This window comes from Ranitomeya imitator, chromosome 1 (assembly GCF_032444005.1).
Source record: "Ranitomeya imitator isolate aRanImi1 chromosome 1, aRanImi1.pri, whole genome shotgun sequence".
Classification (NCBI taxonomy): domain Eukaryota; kingdom Metazoa; phylum Chordata; class Amphibia; order Anura; family Dendrobatidae; genus Ranitomeya; species Ranitomeya imitator.
Genome location: NC_091282.1, coordinates 779,479,537 through 779,507,456, shown reverse-complemented (window position 1 = coordinate 779,507,456; position 27,920 = coordinate 779,479,537). Strand labels below are relative to the sequence as shown.

General features: G+C 47.6%; 1 protein-coding gene across 3 annotated transcripts in view; it reads left to right on the top strand.

Annotated features, from left to right (window-relative positions):
* TTC7B (tetratricopeptide repeat domain 7B) overlaps positions 1-27,920 on the top strand; it is a 189,856-nt gene that overhangs the window by 94,666 nt on the left and 67,270 nt on the right. For all 3 annotated transcript variants that reach the window (XM_069736715.1, XM_069736734.1, XM_069736725.1), the window contains exon 3: positions 13,149-13,317. In XM_069736715.1, coding sequence (XP_069592816.1) covers positions 13,149-13,317 — 169 coding nt within the window. The remainder of the gene's footprint in view (positions 1-13,148; positions 13,318-27,920) is intronic.

The following is a 27,920-nucleotide window of genomic DNA, read 5'->3' as shown; positions in this document are numbered from 1 at the left end:
ACACCAACCCGACAAACAGGGGAACAAAGACAAGGATAAAAGAAAACTCCACTCACACAAAATATGATCTCACAAATAACAAAGGTATCCACCAGGGTGTGAAGGACGGGGAGGGTAAATAAAGCAGGTAAGGATGAGGAATATTCCAAGCGTACAAACCAAACAACTGTCGCACAATAAATTCCTCCAGCTCTCCAAACACCAGCTCCTCACTACTCCAGGTCTATCAAGCAAGTGCTATTTCAGACAAGGATCTGATCAGAAAGCCTAGCTTTTATAGGAGTAAGGAGTGGCTAACTGAGCACAGCTGAAAGCAGGAATTTCCACAAGGCCTATTAACCCCTGTCCTGCTGAAAGAAAACAAAACACCTTTAATATACAGAAGTGCTTCTTCTCAGCGATGAAGCAGAAGCCGTCAGACACCGTGGTCTTCTGGTATTGCTCTGTCGCGGTAACTCCGTGACAGTACCCCCCCCCCCCCCCACCTTCTATGAGGGACCTCCGGAACCTCAGGACCTGGTTTATCTGGGTGAGCCACATGAAAGGCCCGAATCAGTCTGGTCGCATGAACGTCGGAAGCTGGAACCCACATCCTCTCCTCAGGACCGTACCCCTTCCAATGTACCATGTACTGAAGTGACCGAACAAGACGAGAATCTAAGACCTTGGCTATCTGGAACTCCAGATTACCATCGTCAATGACAGGAGAAGGTGGCAGGAGTGAAGATCCTGCAGATGCCACGTACTTTTTGAGAAGAGAACGGTGAAACACATTGTGGATTTTAAAAGCAGGCGGCAGAGCAAGGCGGAATGCTACCGGATTGACTACGGCTAGGATCTTATAGGGACCAATAAACCTGGGACCCAATTTCCAAGAGGGAACCTTTAGCTTAATGTTCCTTGAGGACAGCCACACCAAGTCACCAACACTCAGGTCCGGACCCACCAAACGTCTCCGATCAGCCACACTCTTATACTTGGAGCTCATCTTTTGCAAATTATCAATCACCCCCTGCCAAATCGTAGAAATAGAAGAAGAGAACCGTTCCTCCTCCGGTAAACCAGAAGGGCGATCACCGTTGAACGAACTAAACTGCGGATGAAACCCATATGCCCCCAAAAATGGGGACTTACCAGTTGATTCCTGACAGCGATTTTTAACTGCAAATTCAGCCAACGGTAAGTAGGTCACCCAGTCCTCCTGATTCTCAGATACGAAACATCTAAGATATGTCTCTAAATTCTGATTAACCCCTTTAGTCTGCCGCTTTAGACTGTGGGTGAAACGCCGAAGAAAAAGACAAATGGATCCCCAGATGGGTGCAAAACGCCCTCCAAAATTTGGAGATAAACTGCACCCCCCGATCAGAAACAATATCCGTAGGAATCCCATGCAATCTTATTATTTCCCTGACAAAGATTTGCGCCAAAGTTTTGGCATTAGGCAAAGCTGGTAAAGCAATAAAATGAGACATTTTACTGAACCTATCCACTACCACCAGGATTACAGTGTTCCCTGCAGACACAGGTAGATCCGTAATAAAATCGACCGACAAATGAGTCCAAGGTCTGCTGGGAATCTCCAAAGGTAGGAGAACCCCTGATGGACGAGTATGTGAAGTCTTAGAACACGCACAGACATTGCAGGCAGCGACATATACCTGGGCATCCTTATAAGCACCTGGCCACCAAAAACGCTGAGTAAGTAGATCCGCGGTAGCCTTAATCCCTGGATGTCCAGCCAGCACCGTATCATGATGTTTACTGAGGATTCTAAGACTGAGATTGACTGGTACAAACAGTTTACCAAGAGGACAGGTAGCAGGGGCGTTGCCCTGAGCGTCCGCAACCTCTCTTTCAAGATTGGAGCATATGGACGCCATTACTACCCCCTTTTTGTAGTATAGGTACCGGTTTGCACTTATCGCCTCCCCCAGGAAAGCAACGGGACAAAGCATCTGCCTTAACATTTTGTACTTCCCGGCCTAAAAGTGACAAAAAAGTTAAATCTGGTAAAGAACAAAGCCCATCTTGCCTGATGAGGTGTAAGACGTTTTGCCGACTCCAAGTAAACCAGATTCTTATGGTCAGTGATCACCATCACAGGGTGAACCGCTCCTTCCAAGAAATGACGCCACTCCTCAAATGTCCATTTGATAGCTAAGAGTTCCCTATTACCAATATCATAGTTTCTCTCTGCTGGCGACAGTTTTTTAGAAAAGTAAGCGCATGGTTGCCATTTACCAGGAGACGCACCTTGCGATAATACAGCCCCCACTCCCACCTCGGATGCATCCACCTCCACAATGAATGGCTGAGTGACATCAGGCTGAATAAGAATTGGTGCAGAAGCAAAACACGCCTTCAAAGTGTCAAATGCCTCCCTGGCAGGACTGGACCACTTAGAGAAGTCCGTCCCTTTTTTAGTTATGTCAGTGAGCGGTTTAGCTACTACTGAAAAGTTCTTTATGAATTTACGGTAGTAATTGGCAAAACCCAAATCCTTTGTAAGGCCTTCAAATCCTCAGGACGATCCCATTCCAATACCGCCCAGGCTTTTGCCGGATCCATGCGAAAACCGGTGGCAGATAATACATATCCAAGGAAAAGGATCTCCTCCACCAAGAACATGCACTTTTCAGGTTTGACATTTACAATTTATTGTCACAAAGTATCTGTAGGACTTGTCTGACATGTTGCTGGTGTGACTCTAGGTCAGGTGAATACACAATGTCATCCAGGTAGATAACAACAAACCTGCCTACAAGGTGACTAAAGATGTCATTAATAAAATGCTGGAAGACGGCGGGCGCGTTCGTCAACCCAAATGGCATCACTAGATTCTCGTAGTGTCCTTCTGGCGTATTGAACGCCGTCTTCCACTCATCACCCTCCTTAACGCAGATGAGATTGTACGCCCTCCTGAGGTCCATTTTAGAGAACCATTTTGCCCCAACAATTTGGTTAAAAAGGTCATGTATAAGAGGTAGCGGATTCGGATCACGGACCGTGATAGCATTAAGTTCCCGGAAATCCAGGCAAGGACGTAACCCGCTATCCTTCTTCTTAACGAAATAGAACCCTGCAGCAAGGGGTGAAGAGGAAGGTCGGATATGGCCCTTAGCCAGACTTTCTGTAATATAGTCCTTCATGGCCTGCCTTTCTGGACCTGAGATGTTATAGAGTCTGCTCTTGGGCAGCCTGGCACCAGGAACCAGATTGATGGCACAATCATAAGGACGATGTGGGGGAAGCTCTTGGCTCCCCTGCTCAGAAAACACATCCACCAAGTCTGACAGGTAATGGGGCACAGACTGGGTATCCACCCTTGCCAACCGGGTACCCAAACAGTGTCCTTGACAATATGTACTCCATTTTACCACTTCCTGTGTCTGCCAATCAATTACTGGATTGTGCAGAGCGAGCCAAGGAAGTCCCAGTACCACAGGTGAGGGTAGGCCCTCAAGCACATAAAATTTTAACACCTCAGTGTGTATGGCCCCTACCTGTAGCCGTAAGTCATGGACTACCTGTGTGAAGTGCTTCTGTCTTAGAGGACCAGAATCAATAGCTATTATGGGAATAGGTCTGGACAAGGTTTGTGAGACAAGGCCTTGGTCCCGGACGAACCCTGCGTCGACCAAATTTAACCCCCCCCCCCCACTGTCCAAGAAGGCAGACACGTCAACCTTATTTTCACCCACATATAACATAGCTGGGAGGAAAAAACGAGTCTTTCCCACAGAGGTTATGAGTACACCGGGTTGCCTACCTCCCTGCAACCCGAGCTCTCTAGTTTTCCAGCGGTTGTTTAACCCCTTAGTGACAGAGCCAATTTGGTACTTAATGACCAGGCCAATTTTTGCAATTCTGACCACTGTCACTTTATGAGGTTATAACTCTGGAACGCTTCAACAGATCCCGCTGATTCTGAGATTGTTTTTTCGTGACATATTGTACTTCATGTTAGTGGTAACATTTCTTCGATATTACTTGCGATTATTTATGAAAAAAACGGAAATATGGCGAAAATTTTTAAAATTTTGCAATTTTCAAACTTTGTATTTTTATGCCCTTAAATCAGAGAGATATGTCATAAAAAATAGTTAATAAATAACATTTCCCACATGTCTACTTTACATCAGCACAATTTTGGAAACAAAATTTTTTTTTGTTAGGGAGTTATAAGGGTTAAAAGTTGACCAGCAATTTCTCATTTTTACAACACCATTTTTTTTTAGGGACCACATCACATTTGAAGTCATTTTGAGGGGTCTATATGATAGAAAATAATGAAGTGTGACACCATTCTAAAAACTACACCCCTCAAGGTTCTCAAAACCACATTCAAGAAGTTTATTAACCCTTTACGTGCTTCACAGGAACTGAAACAATGTGGAAGGAAAAAATGAACATTTAACTTTTTTTTGCAAACATCTTAATTCAGAACCATTTTTTTTATTTTCACAAGTGTAAAAACAGAAATGTAACCATAAATTTTGTTATGCAATTTCTCCTGAATACGCCAATACCCCATATGTGGGGGTAAACCACTGTTAGGGCGCACCGCAGAACTTAGAAGTGAAGGAGCGCCGTTTGACTTTTTCAATGCAGAATTGGCTGGAATTGAGATCGGACACCATGTCACATTTAGAGAGCCCCTGATGTACCTAAACAGTGGAAACTCCCCACAAGTGACACCATTTTGGAAACTAGACCCCTTAAGGAACTTATCTAGATGTGTGGTGAGCACTTTGAACCCCCAAGTGCTTCACAGAAGTTTATAACGTAGAGCCGTGAAAATAAAAAATCGCTTTTGTTTACACAAAAATGATCTTTTTGCCCACAAATTCTTATTTTCACAAGGGTAACAGGAGAAATTAGACCACAAAAGTTGTTGTGCAATTTCTCCTGAGTACGCTGATACCCAATATGTGGGGGTAAACAACTGTTAGGGCGCACCGCAGAGCTTGGAAGAGAAGGAGTGCCGTTTTACTTTTTCATTGGAGAATTGGCTGGAATTGAGATTGGACGCCATGTCGCGTTTGGAGAGCCCCTGATGTGCCTAAACAGTGGAAACCCCCCACAAGTGACACCATTTTGGAAACTAGACCCCTTAAGGAACTTTTCTAGATGTGTGGCGAGCACTTTGAACCCCCATGTGCTTCACAGAAGTTTATAACGTAGAGCCGTGAAAAAAAAAATTGCATTTTTTTCTACAAAAATTATCTTTTTGCCCACAAATTTTTATTTTCACAAGGGTAACAGGAGAAATTAGACCACAAAAGTTGTTGTGCAATTTCTCCTGAGTACGTCGATACCCAATATGTGGGGGTAAACCACTGTTTGGTCGCACCGCAGAGCTTGGAAGAGAAAGAGTGCCGTTTTACTTTTTCAATGTAGAATTGGCTGGAATTGAGATCGGACGCCATGTCGCGTTTGGAGAGCCCCTGATGTGCCTAAACAGTAGAAATCCCCCACAAGTGACCCCATTTTGGAAACTAGACCCCCCATGGAACTTATCTAGATGTGTGGTGAGAACTTTGAATGCCCAAGTGCTTCACAGAAGTTTAGAATGCAGTCGTGAAAATAAAAAATATTTTTTTTCCACAAAAAAGATATTGTAGCCCCCAAGTTTTTATTTTCACAAGGGTAACGGGAGAAATTGGACTGCAATAGTTGTTGTCCAATTTATCCCGAGTACGCTGATGCGCCATATGTGGCGGTAAACCACTGTTTGGGCGCACGGCTGAGCTCGGAAGGGAAGGAGCGCCTTTTTGGAATGCAGACTTTGATAGAATGGTCTGTGGGCATTATGTTGCGATTGCAGAGCCCCTGATGTACCTAAACTGTAGTAACCCCCCACAAGTGACCCCATTTTGGAAACTAGACCCCCCATGGAACTTATCTAGATGTGTGGTGAGAACTTTGAATGCCCAAGTGCTTCACAGAAGTTTAGAATGCAGAGTCGTGAAAATAAAAAATATTTTTTTTTTCACAAAAAAGATTTTGTAGCCCCCAAGTTTTTATTTTCACAAGGGTAACAAGAGAAATTGGACCCCAGAAGTTGTTGTCCAATTTATCCCGAGTACGCTGATGCCCCATATGTGGGGGTAACCCACTGTTTGGGTGCACGGCAGAGCTCAGAAGGGAGGGAGCACCATTTGACTTTTTGAGCGCAAAATTGGCTGTCGTGTTTGGAGACCCCCTGATGTACCTAAACAGTGGAAACCCCCCAATTCTAGCTCCAACCCTAACCCCAACACACCCCTAACCCTAATCCCAACCTCATCCATAATCCTAATCACTAACCCTAACCATAATCACAACCCTTACCCCAAAACAACCCTAATGTCAACCCTAACCATAACCCTAATCAAAACCCTAAATCCAACACACCCCTAATCCTAATCTCAACCCTAACCTCAAACCTAACCCTAATCCCAATACACCCCTAATCACAACCCTAACCTTAACCCTAATCCCAAACCTAACCCTAATCCCAAGCGTAACCCTAATGCCAACCCTAACCCTAATACGAACCCTAATCCAAACCCTAACCCTAATCCCAGCTCTAACCCTAACTTTAGCCCCAACCCTAGCCCTAACTTTAGCCCCAACCCTAACCCTAGCCCTAGGGCTACTTTCACACTTGCGTCGTTTGGCATTCCGTCGCAATCCGTCGTTTTGGACAAGAAACGGATCCTGCAAATGTGCCCGCAGGATGCGTTTTTTACCCATAGACTTGTATTGCCGATGGATCGTGACGGATGGCCACACGTCGCGTCCGTCGTGCACTGGATCAGTTGTGTTTTGGCGGAGCGTCGGCACAAAAAAACGTTCAATGAAACGTTTTTTTGTACGTCGCATCCGCCATTTCTGACCGCGCATGCGTGGCCGTAACTCCGCCCCCTCCTCCCCAGGACATAGATTGGGCAGCGGATGTGTTGAAAAACTACAGCTGCTGCCCACGTTGTGCACAATTTTCACAATGTGCGTCGGTATGTCGGGCCGACGCATTGCGACGGCCCCGTACCGACGTAAGTGTGAAAGAAGCCTAAACCTAAGTTTAGCCCCAACCCTAACCCTAAATTTAGCCCCAACCCTAACCCTAAATTTAGCCCCAACCCTAACCCTACGCCTAACCCAACCCTACCCCTACCCCTAACCTAACCCTACCCCTAACCCTACCCCTAACCCTACCCCTAACCTACCCCTAACCCTACCCTACCCCTAACCCTACCCCTAACCTAACCCTACCCCTAACCTAACCCTACCCCTAACCCTACCCCTAACCTAACCCTAACCCTAACCCTACCCCTAATTTTAGCCCCAACTGCTGTTCTCCTGCCGGCCGGCAGATGGAGATAGATGGCGGGCGCACTGGGCATGCGTCCGCCATGTTCTGCTGCCGGCGGCCAGGAGGAGCAGCAAGAGGGTCCAGGGACCTAGGTGAGTATGCTAGGGTCCCCGAATCCCCCTATTTCTCTGTCCTCTGATGTGCGATCACATCAGAAGACCGAGAATTACACTTTACTTTTTTTTTTTTTTTTGCGGTCGCCGGTAAACAGTTAATTACCGGCGATCGCAAAACAGGGGTCGGTAATACCGACCCCGATTGTGCTCTTTGGGGTCTCGGCTACCCCCGGCAGCCGAGACCCCAAAGATTCTCCCGGTGCCGGCCGGCGGGCGCACTGCGCATGCGCCCGCCATTTTGAAGATGGCGGCGCCCACCGGGAGACACGAGGAGCATCGGGGGAGCTAGGTGAGTATTGGGGGGCCACCTGGGACCCCTTTTCTCTGTCCTCCGATGTGCGATCACATCGGAGGACAGAGAAATTAAAAAGAGATCGCTTTTTTTTTTTTTACGATCGCCGGTAAATGGTTAATTACCGGCGATCGCAAATGCGGGGTGGGTTAAAAACCCCCCGAATCATGTTCTCTGGGGTCTCGGCTACCCTCGGCAGCCGAGACCCCGGAGAAAATCGGCCTCTGGGGGGCGCTATGGACTTTTTCCACAGCGCCGTTAATTAACGGCGCTGTGGTTTAAGTACCCTTAGCGGCCGCCGTTAAAAGGCGTATCGGCGGTCGCTAAGGGGTTAAACAAGTGACGGGTAGGACATGTGCTCACAAAATGACCTTTCTTGCCACAACAAAAACACACTCCCCCCCCCTTACGTCGAATTAATTCAAGTTTGCTAGGTTGGGATGTTGCACCCACTGGCATGGGTTCCACAGTATTATCAGTACTGGTCACGCTCAAACTTGGACCTCCTGCCCCCAGAGGTGTCTCCCTATGCCTCTGGCGAAGATGGCGATCAACCTGGATCGCCAGAGACATGGCCGCCTCAAGGGAATCCGGAGTCTCATAGAGAGCTAAAGCATCCCTTACTCTTACGGAGAGACCCTTGCAGAACTGACTACGGAGGGCCGGGTCATTCCACCTAGTGTCAGTGGCCCACCGCCGGAACTCGGAGCAGTATTCCTCTGCCTGACGGTCTCCTTGCTGAAGTTGGCGCAGAGACGACTCAGCCAAGGAGACACGATCAGGGTCATCATACACTAAGCCCAAAGCCTGGAAGAAGCCCTCTACTGACTGAAGTGACTGTGAGTCAGATGGAAGAGAGAATGCCCATGCTTGCGGGTCCCCCTGTAGGAGCGAGATAACAATCCCCACCCGTTTCTCCTCCGTACCAGAGGATACCGGACGCAGCCGGAAATAAAGTTTGCAGGCCTCCCGGAACACAACAAACTTGTCCCGCCCTCCGGAGAACCTGTCTGGCAGCGCAACCCTGGGCTCCACAATGATTTGTTTGGAAAGTGAGATTCCCACACAAGACGTAACAGAGTGCTGTGAAACCACCGTGCGTAAATCCGCCACCTCCAGACTGAGCTGCTGCAACTGCCCTGTCAGCGTTGTGATAGGATCCATTACGGATCAGAAAATGCTTTCGGGTCTGAAATAATGTCACTATTGGACTGGCGAGTAAACTGGAACCAGGGGCACCTTTCCTGGCCCTAGCTCTAGGGGGCGCCCTAACTCGCCCTGTTCCCCGGGATACCTCAGATGGCGAGGATGCCGGGGCCTCCGCCCTCGCCCTCTCTCCTGACTGCTGCCCTGCGTCTGTCCCCTCCCCCACCCGGGGAAGAGAGGCGCTACAGTGTACAACAGTACACCAACCCGACAGGGGAAAAAAGACAAGGATAAAAGAAAACTCCACTCACACAAAATATGATCTCACAAATAACAAAGGTATCCACCAGGGTGTGAAGGACGGGGAGGGTAAATAAAGCAGGTAAGGATGAGGAATATTCCAAGCGTACAAACCAAACAACTGTCGCACAATAAATTCCTCCAGCTCTCCAAACACCAGCTCCTCACTACTCCAGGTCTATCAAGCAAGTGCTATTTCAGACAAGGATCTGATCAGAAAGCCTAGCTTTTATAGGAGTAAGGAGTGGCTAACTGAGCACAGCTGAAAGCAGGAATTTCCACAAGGCCTATTAACCCCTGTCCTGCTGAAAGAAAACAAAACACCTTTAATATACAGGAGAAGTGCTTCTCAGCGATGAAGCAGAAGCCGTCAGACACCGTGGTCTTCTGGTATTGCTCTGTCGCGGTAACTCCGTGACAGATACAGGATGTAACTCAGGATCATTAATGTATGTACAAAAAGTGACTGCAACAGCAGAATAGTGAGTGCAGCACTGGAGTATAATACAGGATGTAACTCAGGATTAGTTCAAGATCAGTAATGTATATACGCACTGACTGCAACAGCAGAATAGTGAGTTCAGCTCTGGAGTATAATACAGGATGTAACCCAGGATCAGTAATGTAATGTATATACACAGTGACTGTACCAGCAGAATAGTGAGCGCATCTCTGCTCAGCTGCTGCTCATTGTGGTAATTTTGGGTGCGGTCGCCACTGATCCTGCTGTCTGCTCCTGAGCTCCAGAGAATCACCACCTCTCCACCTGAGGACCTGCTCTCTCTCGTACCCAGGGTGGGAGTAGGTTTCCTGGGATGAGTGAAGGAGCCAAGTCCCAGGCTTCTGCTTCCTGGACCAGGCTGGTGGGTGGCAGAAGAAACCAGCAACCAGCCTGCACATCAGAGGACTCGGGGGTAAGACGCTCCACCAGGAGTCGCAGCAATGTGGCTCCTTCTCCCCTCAGGTCTGTAGAGACTCCGAGAAGCAGCAAGGCTTCTAAAATGGAGGAGAAGCCTGCTAGCGTGCAAGATTGCGGCCCTTCCGGAGGAAAGCTGAGTGCTCACTGAGGTGAGGCCAACCTCACTGAGGAGGGTTGGGCGCTGCAGAGACCCCGGGAGTCTGTGTCCACCTATGCCTCCCGGGTCAGGAGCCACCTCCGTGAGTATGAAGAGGCGAGTAAGTCCCTGAAGAGGCTCCGGGAGGAGTTGCGCTGCACAAGCGCTAAAGCTGCAGGTGCCTCCAAACCGAGGAAGAATCTGCTCCTGGCGGAGGTAAGGAGACTAAGTTGAAATTAATGAGCTTGAAATCAGAAAAGCTTTCATCAGAGAAAAAAGTGGACCGTTCAAGGAAAAGCTTGTGAATGAGGATAGATTCAGAGAAATGGCTGATAACAGAGAGCAAGGGCAGATGGGGCTGCAGCCTGAGAGCCAGGTGGATGATGATGATGATGAGGAGAATGATGATTGATGACCAGCAGAAAGCCCCTCCACAGTGATAACATCGGCCAGGGAGGGGCGCTAATGGCAGAGATCAAGCTCCTGGAGTCCCCAGTGTGCCTTCAGAACTTCCATCTTGGTGGTGATTTACCAGAGGAGGCACCTGGAGGCCTGAAGAAAAAGACAAGGAAAACCAACAAGCCAAAGCTGCAGGAAGTGGTAAGCTATGTGTATGCCCCCCTCCCAGTACCCCCTGAGTCGGCTGCAGGGTCAGCTCACTGTATAAGCCCCGTTGCCCAGCCCAGCCCGGGTTCTGCTGTCGATACGGTGCAAAGGTACGGGAAGATTACACAACAACTTAATGAGGCGCAGAGCTCCGTCTCTACTTGTAGTAGCGGGGACATAGCAGCAGGTGAATCAGCCGAGAGGCTGGACAGTGAGGGCAGCCCGGCGGTTGGCGTATGGTCAGGCCACTATACCGTGGTGCTCTCCTCAGTGGGAGGGGTTGAGCGGCCCAGTGTCGGGAGCAGCTCCGGTAGCCTCAGTGCCCCTGAATGCTGTTGCCGCTGATCACTTAGTTGAGAAGCGGCGGCAGTGTGAGGGGTTTACCGGGGCTGGGTGCTCCAGTCCTCCCACCAAAGTCCTGTAGATGCTGATATAAAGGATCAGCAGCGCCCCACAGCGGCGAAAGATCGGCGCCTGGTGTCAACAGTAAAGCAGCGGAAAATATCAACTGATGATGCCGAGGGCACACGTAAGACCACGGGTGAGGTCGCCTCCAGTTCTGTGGGGGAGATTCAGCCCCTTGTGCCTGATGATGCGGAGGTCAAAATGTCACCCCCTATTGTCACTGGTCCAGCAGGAGTGAATGTGTTGGTGAGTATGGATGAGGAAAATTCTTTGTCTAGTAGTGTGGTTGCTGGTTTGGTAGAAGGTGAGGGGGTTAGGGAGGTGGGTAATAGTGATGCTGTTGGTGTGGATGTGGTCACTGGTCCGGTTGCCCCCCAGTGGTGGCAACACCCATCCGGAGTTTTGCCGCTGTCATCTCTGGGGGAAGTACGGCGTCCTCCTCGTCTCCGGGCTCTGGGGATGGCATATTGCAGCGGCGTCTCCTGGAGGCTCTAAAGAAGGGGGATAGATCACTAATGGTAGAGGGTCGAAAGGTTGATCTATCCTTCTGGATAGAGAGGCATGGCCTCGGGGCCTTCCAAGAGCAAAGAGGGGGGGGGATACAGTGTGGTCCCTCCCAACAGCCAGACCGTAGGAATGTGGTCCATCTTCGGTGGAGGGGCAGTGATGTGTGTCCACCAAGGTCTAAAGTTGTGGAGCTCCTGCTGAGGATGAGCTTCAAGGCGATTGACATTTATGCCTTGATACATCCCTATTCAGCCGTTGTCTTCACTCCTTCGCTAATGCAGTCGTTACCCTGGTGGGAGAAAGCCGTGAAGCTGATTTTGCTGGGGAAGGGACTAGCAGGGATGAGGGAGCTGAGGGGCCAAGGAGGAAAAGCAATAAAAAGACGCCTGCCCAGCTGAGGCATCGAGACAAGCGCAGACAGGATAGGGAGCTAGGCGAGCATTACAGAATGCTGTAGATAAGCCCCCGATGCTGGTGGCCGCAACTCATCTTCGATTTTTGGGGTGACAGGCTCCCTTTAACATCTTTGGTCCCCAACCTAAGTGGGACCAGAAGTGTCTCTTTATGAGGATCAAGCCCTACCTTTTTATGAGTCGGCAGGTTGTCTTTGGAGGGGACTTCAATACTGTCACGAGGCCCCAAGATAGAGGAGGTTCCAGAGACAAGCTGACTTATGATGGCGTCGCCCTTAATAGTATTGCTAGTGAGGCTCGCCTGGTGGATGTCCACATTCGGCACACCCCAGGCCACGAGGGGTTCACATATCACAGAGGTAACGATAGGTTTTATTTAAAGGAGGAAGCTGTCTCTTCAGCAGGGTCTGTTGTTGAGGTGGAGTTCTCCGACCACTGTTTAATTTTGTTTTCTCTGAATGTTACAGACCCTCCAGATGGGAAGAGGCTTTTGAAGGCTCAATTCGTCTCTCTTGGAAAAAGCGGAGATAAGACAGCCCTTTGAGGATTTTGTTTAGAGCCAGATATCCTTACTGGATCTTTGTAGTAGTAAGTCAGAGTGGTGGGAGATGTTCAAGGAAACCGTGGCGAGATTCTTCCGCCAGCTCTCGAGCCTCAGGAGTCTGAGCAGGTACCGTCTGCATCGGGGTCTGAGGAGGAATCTCGAGCTTCTTGTCTCAACTGGACGTATCGCGAGGAGATCTCCAGAGTAAAATCTTCGCTTATGAGGTGTCAGTGCGATCAGGATCAGTAATGTATGTACACAGTGACTGCATCAGCAGAATAGTGAGTGCAGCTCTGGGGTATAATACATGTAGTTGTATGATATGTTACCCATTGCCCGTTGTACCCAGTGATCAGGAGTTGACTCTATTGGCTGTATTAACCTTTTTCTTCTTTTCTTTACAGTCAGACTTCATTCAGGAAGCCAATATGATAATGGCGAAACTGAACTATGTGGAGGGTGATTATAAAGAAGCTCTTGGTATTTACGCTCTTGTTGGTCTGGATGACATTCAGTTGGTGGCAGCTCCTCCTTACAAGCTGCGGATGATCGCTGAAGCTTACTCAACCAAAGGTAGAAAGATTACGTTGTCTCTCTTAAATAGTTTCTTTTTTTTTTTTAGTTTCGCCACTAATTGATCATTGAGGTTCCAACCCAACAGCCTGTATGTAACTGTGACTCTACATTATATTCTAATGATGTCATAAGCCCTGTACAAGTGTAATGTAATGTGGTGGTTAATGATCTAAGTAAAAGGAGGTAATTAATTAGTCTTGTGCTCAGTCACAGAACAGCAGGTATGTCTGATATCCATCACTAGAGATCAGCGGTAACATCAGTTAGAATGCCTCCTATCCGTCACTAGAGATCAGCGGTGACATCACTGAGAATGCCTCCTATCCATCACTAGAGATCAGCGGTGACATCACTGAGAATGCCTCTTATCCATCACTAGAGATCAGCGGTAACATCGCTGAGAATGCCTCCTATCCATCACTAGAGATCAGCGGTGACATCACTGAGAATGCCTCCTATCCATCACTAGAGATCAGCGGTGACATCACTGAGAATGCCTCCTATCCATCACTAGAGATCAGAGGTGACATCGCTGAGAATGCCTCCTATCCATCACCAGAGATCAGCGGTGACATCACTGAGAATGTCTCCTATCCATCACCAGAGATCGGCGGTGACATCACTGAGAATGACTCCTATCCATCACTAGAGATCAGCAGTGACATCACTGAGAATGCCTCCTATCCATCACTAGAGATCAGTGGTGACATCACTGAGAATGCCGCCTATCCATCACTAGAGATCAGAGGTGACATCACTAAGAATGCCGCCTATCCATCACTAGAGATCAGAGGTGACATCACTGAGAATGCCTCCTATCCATCACCATAGATCAGCGGTGACATCACTGAGAATGCCGCCTATCCATCACTAGAGATCAGCGGTGACATCACTGAGAATGCCGCCTATCCATCAGGGCTGTGGAGTCTGTAAGCCAAACCTCCGACTCGTCAATTCCCATGTCACCGGCTCCATGACTCCGACTCCCTCATACATGTCTCATGTTTAAGTGATAAATTTACTGTAGTAAAATAGTAACATCAGGCTTTTAATCTTTATTATGATACAATAATCAAGCTATTTAGATCATAGAACATAAAATATATTTAGTGAAATACAACTCTAGAACAAAAACAACTTTGCATATCTACACTTTATTATACACTCTGCAGTAAGTGGGGAAAAAAACAGTTTTCAACAAAAACGTACTGAATAGCATTTGTGCAGTCTATGAATTTGTTCTGAGAAATAGTATCGCCTCCATCAGATCCTTCTTTATAGATGACCTCACATGGGGGGGGGGGGATTGGCCCTTCCGAATCCCTGGATCTACTTTTTGGCAGCGCAGCGTCAGCAGCTGAGAGGTTGGAGAGAGGTGAATGGACTGGGTTCAGCGGATTTTGGTTTGGTTGGTGGGAAGGGACCCATTGGTTCAGGGATTGGAGGCAGGGGGATTTGGGAAGTTTGGAACAACCTATCCTACTTTGATACTGGTTCAAAAAGTATGGGAGGCAATTAAAAAGACAAGAGAAGTGGGACTTTTAACAAATCTCTCCCCAATATGGCATAATGAAATACTGCCTGAATTTATTAAAATGGGGGAATTCAAAAATTGGAAAGCATTGGGTATTCAATATATGGCTCAGATTCAGGACGCACAAGGACTGTTATCCTTTGAGGCACTGCAGGAGAGTTATAGGTTGCAGGAGACCTGTAGGTTTCAATGTGGACAGTTGAGACATGCCTATCTTGCGCAGAGTAAAACGATGGAAATGGGAATTTATAGAGACATTCTGGTGGACTATGTCTGTGCGACGGGAGGAACGAAAGGGGTAGTCTCGGATATTTATAGGGATTTGTTATATACCATAGATACTTGAGTATAAGCCGGCCCGAGCATAAGTCGACCCCCCTAATTTTGTAACAAAAAACTGGGAAAACTAATTGACTCGAGTATAAGCCTAGGGTGGAAAATGCAACAGCTACGGGTAAATGTTAAAAATAAAAATAGATACCAATAAAAGTAAAATTAATCGAGACATCAGTAGGTTAAGTGTTTCTGAATATCCATATTGAATCAGGAGCCCCATATAATGCTCCATACAGTTCATTATCGCCCAATAAGATGCTCCATACAAAATAGGCCCCATATAATGCTCCATACAGTTCATTATGGCCCATAAGATGCTCCATATACCAATATGCCCCATATAATGCTCCATGCAGTTCTTTATGGCCCCATAAGATGCTCCATACAAAATATGCCCCATATAATGCTCCATGCAGTTCTTTATGGCCCCATAAGATGTCCCATATAATGCTATATTCAGTTCTTTATGGCCCAATAGATACCCATATAATGCTCCATGCAGTTCTTTATGGCCCCATAGATGCCACATATAATGCTCCATGCAGTTATGGCCCCATAGATGCCCCATATAATACTCCATGCAGTTATGGCCCCATATAATGCTCCATGCAGTTATGGCCCCATAGATGCCCCATATAATGCTCCATGCAGTTATGGCCCAATATAATGCTCCATGCAGTTATGGCCCCATAGATGGCCCAATATAATGCTCCATGCAGTTATGGCCCCATAGATGCCCCATATAATGCTCCATGCAGTTATGGCCCCATAGATGCCCCATATAATGCTCCATGCAGTTATGGCCCCATAGATGCCCCATATAATGCTCCATGCAGTTATGGCCCCATAGATGCCCCATATAATGCTCCATGCAGTTATGGCCCCATAGATGCCCCATATAATGCTCCATGCAGTTCTTGCCATGCATTGTGCCACATGTAATGCTGCTGCACAAAAAAAAAAAATTACATACTCTCCTCTCGTCGCTGCTCCTCAGCGTCCCGCCTCCCCACACTGACTGTTCAGGCAGAGGGCGGCGCGCACACTAATACGTCATCACACCCTCTGACCTGAACAGTCACAGCAAGAGGACGGGAAGACAAGGCGGCGGTGGAACGCGGAAAGGTGAATATGACATACTTGCCCCTGACGTGGGCCCTGCATGTCCCACGGTCTTCGGGAGCGGTCACATGGTACCGCTCATTACAGTAATGAATATGCGGCTCCACCCCTATGGGAGTGGAGTCCATATTAATAACTTTAATGAGCGGTACCAGTGACTGCTGAACAGGGGAAGAAGCTGCAGGCGCCCAAAGACCGTGGGACATGCAGGGACCACGTCAGGAGCGCCGGGAGCAGGTGAGTATTTGACAGGCGTCGCTCCCCCTCACCCACTGACCCCCCCGCCATCCATGACTTGAGTATAAGCCAAGTGGGGCACTTTCAACCGATTTTTTTGGGGGCTGAAAATCTCGGCTTATACTCGAGTATATACGGTACCTTTTCTTAATAGATTCCCTATTAAAGGGAACCTGTCACCCCGTTTTTTTCAGTACGAGATAAAAAATACTGTTAAATAGGGCCTGAGCTGTGCGTTACTATAGTGTATTTTGTGTACCCTGATTCCCCACCTATGCTGCCGAAATGCCTTACCAAAGTCGCCGTTTTCGCCTGTCAATCAGGCTGGTCAGGTCAGATGGGCGTGGTGACATCGCTGTTTCTTCCCCCAGATCTTGCATCTCTTTCCATTGGTGGCGTAGTGGTTTGCGCATGCCCATCTTCTGAATCCACTGGGCAGCAGAAGAAAAAACGCGCGATCTGTGCTATTTCCCTGGTGATCTGTGGGGGCGGCCATCTTCCTGATGCCGCGCGTGCGCATATGGAGAACTCTGCTGCCCGGGGCTTCAGGAAAATGGCCGCGGGATGCCGCGCGTGCGCAGATGGAGATCGTGGCGGCCATTTTCCTGAAGCCGAGATGCGAACTCTGCTTCAGGAAAATGGCCGCCGCGATCTCCAACTGCGCACACGCGCTGCATCCTGCGGCCATTTTCCTGAAGCCCCGGGCAGCAGAGGACTCAATATGTGCATGCGCGGCCTCAGGAAGATGGGCGCCCCCACAGATCACCAGGGAAATAGCGCAGATCGCGCGTTTTTTCTTCTCCTGCCCAGTGGATTCAGAAGATGGGCATGCGCAAACCACTACGCCACCAACGGAAAGAGATGCAAGATCTGGGGGAAGAAACAGCGATGTCGCCACGCCCATATGACCTGACAAGCCTGATTGACAGGCGAAAACGGCGACTTTGGTAAGGTATTTCGGCAGCATAGGTGGGGAATCAGGGTACACAAAATACACTATAGTAACGCATAGCTCAGGCCCTATTTAACAGTATTTTTATCTCGTACTGAAAAAACGGGGTGACAGGTTCCCTTTAAGGCAAAAGAGAAATGGGAGGAAGAGCTGGGAACGATAGAGGAGGATAAATGGGAGGATATCAGGGAATATATTCCCCAATTATCATTAAGTGACCTGGGTAGACTTTCGCAAATATATGTGCTTCACAGAGTATATAGAACTCCATATAAGGCAGGGCTGAGACAGACTTCCGAGTGTCCTTGGTGTCAGTCCGAGGGGGCAGGGATTCTACACGTTATGGCAATGTACGACATTGAATTCATATTGGTTGGAGGTGGGAGAAGCAATTGGGAAATCGTATGGCTGTACAATCGCACGCGATCCTGTGATATATATTTTGGGATATGTAGAAGAGATCCGAGTTCCAAATCATCATAAAGTGGCCATAGCTAGATTATTATATGTTGCGCGAAAGCTAATTGCCATGCACTGGTTGAGTGAGGTACCGCCGACTCTGCAGGAATTTTATAGACAGTCTGATATGGTTATTAATATGGAAAAGGGTATTTATGAAAAAAGGAAAACTTTTGAAACACTTTTGAAACCTTGGATGGAGAGGAACTGATTCCAGTGGGATGTTGTTTTATTAAGTAAGCAATGTATGCTATTGTCCTATTCTTGTTTATAAGGGCTTTAAGGGAGGAGGGAGGGTGGGGGATTTTTTCAAAATGATTGTAAACATGTTTATTCTCCTTTGCTGACACAATTGTGTGTAGTTGAAAAATTTGAATATTGTTAATAAAAAATTATCTGATTTGAAAAAAAAAAATAGATGACCTCCCATCTGACCTACTGTATTTTCCCGACTATAAGACGCACTCCCCCCCCCCCCCCCCCCAAAAAAAAGGGGGGGGGAATGAGGGGTGCGTCTTATAGTCGTAATGCAGGCTTACCGTCAGTGGTGCGGCGGCAGAGGTGCGGGGATGAGGAGGCGGTATAGCGTGAGCGGGGTCCCTTTCACAGGTGAGGTGATGCAGCAGCCCGGTAAGCAGCAGAGCCGAGTTAATTACCGGTTTATTGGTGGAGGCCATCTTCCTGAGGCCGCACGTGCGCATATGGAGTGCTCTGCTTCCCGGAGCTTCCGGAAAATGGCCGCGGGAGGCCGCGCGTGCGCAGATGGAGATTGCGTTGGCCATTTTCCTGAAGCAGAGTTCGCAGATTTAGATCTCGGCTTCAGGAAACTGGCCGCCACAATCTCCATCTGCGCACGTGCGGCCTCCCACGGCCATTTTCCTGAAGCCCCGGGAAGCAGAGCACTCCATCTGCGCACGTGCGGCCTCAGGAAGATGGCCGCCGCCACCGATAAACCGGTAATTAACCCGGCTCTGCTGCTTTCCAGGCTGCTGCATCACCTCACCTGTGGAAGGGAGCCTGCTCACACCATACCGCTCAATATCCCAGCACCTCTGCCGTCGCCACAGCACTGCTGCAACCGCCCCATGGACACCAGGTCGTGGCGTCACCCACCTAAGAAGGAAGGGACCCTGCTCAGGTGCATGCCGTACCGCATCACCCCACCTCTGCTGACACCATGCCTCCTGTGACCCTGCTCTGCCACTGCCAGCCCTCAGGTAAGATACTGTAAATTCGGACAATAAGACAGACCCCCATCTTATAAAAAATCTTTTTTTCTGCAATTTTCACCCCAAATTTGGGGTGCGTCTTATGGTCAGGTGCGTCTTATGGTCCCGAAAAATACGGTAATTATGTTAAGGATAGAGAACAACCTCTCTACACTAACTTGGGGTTGGTGGGAAAGCAGTAACCACATGGGCAACATCTCTAACAATTTCAGGGTATAAAGGAATTGCCTCGTGCTCAGTCAGTTTTGATGAACGATTGAACTCTTCTACTTCTTTGAGAGCAAGTGAAAAATTTTGCTGAAATATGGTCAATCTGTTTTCTATGGGAGTGGAATCTTTTTCCCTGCAGCAACGCTTTGTCTGCTTCATGTCATCCAAATACTTGTCGAAAATCAAACTCCTCATCTTATGAGGATGATGGAATGGCAGCAGCAGCACTAGCAGGACCCGAGTCCTCTTGCTCTTGGCGGTCCTGTAGCCCACTCATCCTAACTGCTACCTCAATCATGGCTTCTTTTACTTTAGTAAGCTGTTGATCATCCAGCAATATACGATGACTCGGGTCCACATAAACAGCTGTAAGAAGAATTTTATTTTCTAATAGCAGTGTCTCTCTCCGTTTCATTGAAGCAGCAATGCCATCTGCAATTAAACCTCCTCTTTGGGACAGGCAAAACAACAAGTTCTTCCACGTTATAAAAATGACAGGAGTTAAATCCTCAGCTTGTAACTTTTTAGTCACTGTAAATCGGTGATGAAGCAATTCCTTCAATTCAGCCACCTGTGTCCATTGACCGTCTTGTAGTGTTACCTGAGGGTTGGCCATATCTACAAGGAAGGGTTTCAGCTCAAGCAACCGCTCAACCATTAAATAATTGCTGCCCCACCGAGTGGCTTGATCCACAATTGCCCCTTTTCCAGCACGTCTCTTCAAGGGGGAATCAATTTTAGGGGTTCTGGCAGCAATAGCCAATATCCTCACTTTGCTATTCAGAGTTCCAGCATGTCCCTCATGCAGACTATCTCTTCTTGCCAGCTGAATCGTGTGCACAACACAGCACATGAGTTGAATAGGAAAGAGGTGTGAAGCCGCTTCAACAAGATCATCTAATTGTAAAGAATCATCTTGCTGTTCTTCTTTAGTAATATCTGTTTGTTCCTCCGTTATGGGAACCGGACCGGACTGTGGCCTTCCATCTCCAACATACTGAATGTGAAATGTTCTTATAGCTGCTGTATTATTCTCATTCATCAATTTAATTGTACTTATCATGTTTGAAACATGATCAGTTACATTAGCAAGAACCTGATCTTTTTTTGAGTTCATAATCTTGCAGAACTTTTTCCACTAAGGCAGGGGTGGGGAACCTTTTTCCAGTCGGGGGCCATTTGGAAATTTCTACCATCATTCGGGGGCCACACAAAAATGATCACCTTAAAAATTACCCTGGTATATTTAGTCAAACAATTATGGTAACTCACCCTTGATGTGACGGCTGGAGCTGCTTCTCTTTGGTGCAGCTGTGATGTTAGGAGATACTGATCATGTTGCTTCTCACAGCTGCTTTTCCAGGTTTGTGTCGGCCAGGAGAGCAGTCAACTTTTTGTCATAATAAGTTTTGTAAGTCATATACATCACATAGGAGACGCTGGAACTACTGTATATGCATCACATAGGAGATGCTGAGACAGCTGTATATACACCACATGGGAGACGCTGGGACTGCTGTATATACATCAAATAGAAGACACAGGGACTGTTGTATATACATCACATAGGAGACGCAGGGTCTGCTGTATATACATCACACAGGAGATGCAGGGACTGCAGTATATACATCACACATGAGACGCTGGGACTGCTGCATATACATCACCCAGGACATGCTGGGACTGCTGTATTGTATATACATCACACAGGAGACGCTGGGACTGCTGTACATACGTCACACAGGAGACGCTGGGACTGCTGTATGTACATCACAGGAGACACTGGGACTGCTGTATACATCACATAGGAGAAGCTGGGACTGCTATACATACATAACAGGAAACCTTGAGACTGCTATATATGCATCACAGAAGACTCTGGGGTCATATAAATTACAGGAGGGGATGAGGGGGCATAGATATCACAGGAGATGCTGGGACATATTCATCACTGGGTAGGCTGGGGGGAATAGACATCACTAGGAAGCACAGACAGCACAGGGCGTATATATGTCATGGGGGAGGAATATACATCACTGAACGGATCACATACATCACTGGGGGCTATATATATCACAGGTCGGGGGATATACAGCACTTTTGGGGTAAATGCAGCACTGGGGAATATATACATCACTTGGGGGCACATACAGCCATGGGGGGGATATACAGCATTGGGAGAGGGGGGACATACAGCACTGAGGGGACTGGCATCGCCGGGGAGGCACATAGATCACCGGGGTGGGGGGGCTCATAGATCACCAAGGGGCACATAGCTGGAGGGGACAGGGGGCAGAGAGATCACATGGGAGCACAAATATCACAGGTATAACAGGGGGGCACAAAACTGGGAGCCAAAGATATCACAGGGGTGCGCATAGCTGGGAGGCACAGAGATCACAGGGGGGCGTGTTGTGAATTCTGCTCTTGGGCTCCCTCCGGTGGTTATGAGTGGTAGTGCTGCTGTCTGTGGATCGCAGCATTCATCAGGTGTGTTCAATTTGGACTCAGCTATTTAGTCCTGCTTGATCCTTTAGTCAGTGCCAGTTGTCCATTGTTTTTGGAGGATTCTCTTCCCTTCTGGTCTCTGTTTGCTGTGCTTTTCTACAAAGGTAAGTCCTGGCTTTGTTTTTGCTGTCCACCTGCTGTGGGCCTTATAGTTCTGTGCATTTTCATGTTTTGTCTTGTCCAGCTTTGTCTGTGAAGGATTTTTTGCAGCCAAGCTGTGTCTCTGGAGATGCAGATATACCCTCCATGTCTTTAGTCAGATGTGGTGATTTGTATTTTCTGTGGTGGATATTTTCTAGTGTTTTAATACTGACCGCATAGTACTCTGTCCTTTTCTTTCTTTTTAGCTAGTATGGCCTCCTATGCTAAATTCTGATTTCATGTCTGCGTATGTTATTTCCCTCTCCTCTCACAGTCAATATTTGTGGGGGGGCTATCTATCCTTTGGGGATTTTCTCTGAGGCAAGATAGGTTTCCTGTTTTTGTCTTTAGGGGAAGTTAGTTCTTAGGCTGTGTCGAGGGGTCTAGGGAGTGTTAGGTACCCCCCACGGCTACTTCTAGTTGCGCTGCTAGGTTCAGGGTTTGCGGTCAGTACAGGGACCACCTTCTCCAGAGTCCGTCTCATGCTGCTCCTAGGCCACCAGATCATAACAGTACAACTGGCCAACAATGAGTTAATTGCATCTCAGAAGAAGGGAGGGAAGGTTTTGAGCCATTTTTTTTTCCTTAGCCTGTTTTGTATTTTCCTCCCTCAATCTCTGGGTGGCTACGGAATCTAGTAATAACATGAATGTTCAGGAGTTAGTTTCTCGGGTGGATCAGCTTGCTGCTAGGGTACAGGGTATTTCAGATTATATTATTCAGACTCCTGCCTTAGAACCTAAGATTCCCACTCCTGATTTATTCTTTGGTGACAGATCCAAATTTTTGAGTTTCAAAAATAACTGTAAACTGTTTTTTGCATTGAGACCCCAGTCTTCTGGTGATCCAATTCAGCAGGTTAAAATCATCATATCTCTGCTGCGTGGTGACCCACAGGATTGGGCATTTTCCCTGGAATCTGGCAATCCTGCTTTGCTTAATGTTGATTCTTTCTTTCAAGCATTGGGGTTATTGTATGATGAGCCTAATTCTGTGGATCAGGCTGAGAAAATCTTGTTGGCCCTGTGTCAAGGTCAAGAAGCGGCAGAATCGTATTGCCAGAAATTTAGAAAATGGTCTGTACTGACTAAATGGAATGAGGATGCCTTGGCGGCAATTTTCAGAAAGGGTCTTTCTGAATCCGTTAAAGATGTTATGGTGGGGTTCCCCACGCCTGCTGGTCTGAGTGATTCTATGTCTCTGGCCATTCAGATTGATCGGCGCTTGCGCGAGCGCAGGGTTGTGCACACTGTGGCGTTGTCCTCTGAGCGGAGACCTGAGCCTATGCAGTGTGATATGATTTTGTCTAGAGCTGAACGTCAAAGATTCAGGCATCAGAATAGGTTGTGTTTTTACTGCGGCGATTCTGCTCATGTTATTTATGATTGCCTTAAGCGTCCATAGAGAATCGCTAGTTCTGTTACCATCAGTACTGTACAACCTAATTTTCTGTTATCTGTGACCTTGATCTGCTCATTATCATCATTTTCTGTCATGGCATTTGTGGATTCAGGCGCCGCTCTGAACTTAATGGACTTAGAATTTGCCAGACGTTGTGGTTTCCCCTTGCAGCCTTTGCAGAACCCTATTCCTTTAAGGGGCATTGATGCTACACCGTTGGCTAAAAATAAACCTCAGTTTTGGACACAGCTGACCATGCGCATGGCGCCAGCCCATCAGGAAGATTGTCGTTTTCTGGTGTTGCATAATTTGCATGATGATATTATGCTGGGTTTTCCATGGTTACAGGTACATAATCCGGTGTTAGATTGGAGATCTATGTCTGTGACTAGTTGGGGTTGTCAGGGGGTTCATGGTCACGTTCCTTTGATGTCAATTTCCTCTTCCCCCTCTTCTGAAATTCCTGAGTTTTTGTCAGATTTCCAGGATGTGTTCGATGAGCCCAAATCCAGTTCCCTTTCACCGCATAGGGACTGTGATTGTGCTATTGACTTGATTCCAGGTTGTAAGTTCCCTAAGGGCCGACTTTTCAACCTGTTTGTGCCAGAACATGCCGCCATGCGGAGCTATATTAAGGAGTCTTTGGAGAAGGGGCATATTCGGCCATCTTCTTCACCATTGGGAGCAGGTTTTTTTTTTGTTGCCAAGAAGGTTGGCTCCTTGAGACCCTGTATTGATTATCGCCTCTTGAATAAGATCATGGTCAAATTTCAGTACCCTTTGCCTTTGCTTACTGATTTGTTTGCTAGGATTAAGGGGGCTAGCTGGTTTACTAAGATTGACCTTCGAGGGGCATATAATCTTATTCGTATTAAGCAGGGTGACGAATGGAAAACTGCATTGAATACGCCCGAAGGCCATTTTGAATACCTTGTGATGCCATTCGGACTCTCTAATGCCCCATCTGTGTTCCAATCCTTCATGCATGATATCTTTCGGAGTTATCTTGATAAATTCATGGTTGTATATTTGGATGATATTTTGATTTTTTTCCAATGATTGGGAGTCTCATGTGAAACAGGTCAGGATGGTATTTCAGATCCTCCGTAATAATGCTTTATTTGTGAAGAGGTCAAAGTGCCTCTTTGGAGTGCAGAAGGTTTCTTTTTTGGGTTTCGTTTTTTCTCCCTCGTCTATAGAAATGGATCCGGTTAAGGTTCAGGCCATTCATGATTGGATTCAGCCCACATCTGTGAAGAGCCTTCAGAAATTCTTGGGCTTTGCTATTTTTTATCGTCGTTTCATTGCCAACTTCTGACCGATTTTGACGAAGAAAGGCGCTGATGTGACGAATTGGTCCTCCTCGGCTGTTTCTGCCTTTCAGGAGCTTAAAGGGACTCTGTCACCTGAATTTGGCGGGACCGGTTTTGGGTCATATGGGCGGAGTTTTCGGGTGTTTGATTCACCCTTTCCTTACCCGCTGGCTGCATGCTGGCTGCAATATTGGATTGAAGCTCATTCTCTGTCCTCCATAGTACACGCCTGCACAAAGCAATCTTGCCTTGTGCAGGCGTGTACTATGGAGGACAGAGAATGAACTTCAATCCAATATTGCAGCCAGCATGCAGCCAGCGGGTAAGGAAAGGGTGAATCAAACACCCGAAAACCCCGCCCATATGACCCAAAACTGGTCCCGCCAAATTCAGGTGACAGGTTCCCTTTAAACGCCGATTTACTTCTGCCCCTGTGTTGCGTCAGCCGGATGTTTCTCTTCCATTTCAGGTTGAGGTTGACGCGTCTGAGATTGGGGCAGGGGCCGTTTTGTCTCAGAGGAATTCTGATGGTTCCTTGATGAAACCGTGTGCCTTCTTTTCTCGGAAGTTTTCGCCTGCGGAACGCAATTATGATGTCGGCAATCGGGAGCTGTTGGCTATGAAGTGGGCATTTGAGGAGTGGCGACATTGGCTTGAGGGGGCCAAGCACCGTATTGTGGTCCTGACCGATCATAAGAATCTGATTTACCTCGAGTCTGCCAAACGGCTGAATCCTAGACAGGCTCGATGGTCCCTGTTTTTCTCCCGTTTTGATTTTGTGGTCTCGTACATTCCTGGTACTAAGAATGTTAAGGAGCATGCCCTCTCTAGGAGTTTTTTTCCTGATTCTCCTGGGGTTCTTGAGCCGGTCGGCATTCTGAAGGAAGGGGTGATTCTTTCTGCCATCTCCCCTGATTTACGACGGGTTCTTCAGGAATTTCAGGCTAATAAACCTGACCGATGTCCAGTGGGGAAACTGTTTGTTCCTGATTGATGGACTAGTAAAGTGATTTCTGAGGTTCATTGTTCTGTGTTGGCTGGCCATCCTGGGATTTTTGGTACTAGAGATTTGATTGGTAGGTCCTTTTGGTGGCCTTCTTTGTCGCGGGATGTGCGTTCTTTTGTGCAGTCCTGTGGGATTTGTGCGCGGGCTAAGCCTTGCTGTTCCCGCGCTAGTGGGTTGCTTCTGCATTTGCCGGTCCCTGAGAGACCTTGGACGCATATTTCTATGGATTTTATTTCAGAGCTTCCGGTTTCCTAGAGGATGTCTGTTATCTGGGTGGTTTGTGACCGGTTTTCTAAGATGGTTCATTTGGTACCATTGCCTAAATTGCCTTCCTCTTCTGATTTGGTTTCGTTGTTTTTTCAGCATGTGGTTCGTTTGCATGGCATTCCGGAGAATATTGTGTCCGATAGAGGTTCCCAGTTTGTTTCTAGGTTTTGGCGGGCCTTTTGTGCTAGGCTGGGCATTGATTTGTCTTTTTCTTCCGCATTTCATCCTCAGACAAATGGCCAAACCGAGCGAACTAATCAGACTTTGGAAACTTATCTGAGATGCTTTGTGTCTGCTGATCAGGATGATTGGGTGGCTTTCTTGCCATTGGCCGAGTTTGCCTTTAATAATCGGGCTAGTTCTGCTACCTTGGTTTCGCCTTTTTTTTTGTAATTTTGGTTTTCATCCTCGTTTTTCTTCAGGGCAGGTTGAGCCTTCTGATTGTCCTGGTGTGGATTCTGTGGTTGACAGGCTGCAGCAGATTTGGGCTCATGTGGTGGACAATTTGGTGTTGTCTCAGGAGGTGGCTCAGCGTTTTGCTAACCGTCGTTGGTGTGTTGGTTCCCGGCTTCGGGTTGGGGATTTGGTCTGGTTGTCTTCCCGTCATGTTCCTATGAAGGTTTCTTCCCCTAAGTTCAAGCCTCGGTTTATTGGTCCTTATAGGATTTCTGAGATTATCAATCCAGTGTCTTTTCGTTTGGCCCTTCCGGCCTCGTTTTCCATCCATAATGTTTTCCATAGATCTTTGTTGCGGAAGTATGTGGTGCCCGTTGTTCCCTCTGTTGATCCTGCGGCTCCGGTGTTGATTGATGGGGAGTTGGAGTATGTGGTTGAGAAGATTTTGGATTCTCGTTTTCGAGGCGGAAGCTTCAGTATCTGGTCAAATGGAAGGGTTATGGCCAGGAGGATAATTCTTGGGTTGTTGCCTCCGATGTTCATGCTGACGATTTGGTTTGTGCCTTTCATTTGGCTCATCCTGATCGGCCGGGGGGCTCTGGTGAGGGTTTGGTGACCCCTCCTCAAGGGGGGGGGTACTGTTGTGAATTCTGCTCTTGGGCTCCCTCCGGTGGTTATGAGTGGTAGTGCTGCTGTCTGTGGATCGCAGCATTCATCAGGTGTGTTCAATTTGGACTCAGCTATTTAGTCCTGCTTGATCCTTTAGTCAGTGCCAGTTGTCCATTGTTTTTGGAGGATTCTCTTCCCTTCTGGTCTCTCCTGTTTGCTGTGCTTTTCTACAAAGATAAGTCCTGGCTTTGTTTTTGCTGTCCACCTGCTGTGGGCCTTATAGTTCTGTGCATTTTCATGTTTTGTCTTGTCCAGCTTTGTCTGTGAAGGATTTTTTGCAGCCAAGCTGTGTCTCTGGAGATGCAGATATACCCTCCATGTCTTTAGTCAGATGTGGTGATTTGTTTTTTCTGTGGTGGATATTTTCTAGTGTTTTAATACTGACCGCATAGTACTCTGTCCTTTTCTTTCTTTTTAGCTAGTATGGCCTCCTATGCTAAATTCTGATTTCATGTCTGCGTATGTTATTTCCCTCTCCTCTCACAGTCAATATTTGTGGGGGGCTATCTATCCTTTGGGGATTTTCTCTGAGGCAAGATAGGTTTCCTGTTTCTGTCTTTAGGGGAAGATAGTTCTTAGGCTGTGTCAAGGGGTCTAGGGAGTGTTAGGTACCCCCCACGGCTACTTCTAATTGCGCTGCTAGGTTCAGGGTTTGCGGTCAGTACAGGGACCACCTTCTCCAGAGTCCGTCTCATGCTGCTCCTAGGCCACTAGATCATAACAGGGGCATATAGCTAGGGGGGCACAGATCACAGGGGAGCATATAGCTGGGGGCACAGATCATAGGGGAGCACATAGCTGGAGGGCATAGATCATGGGG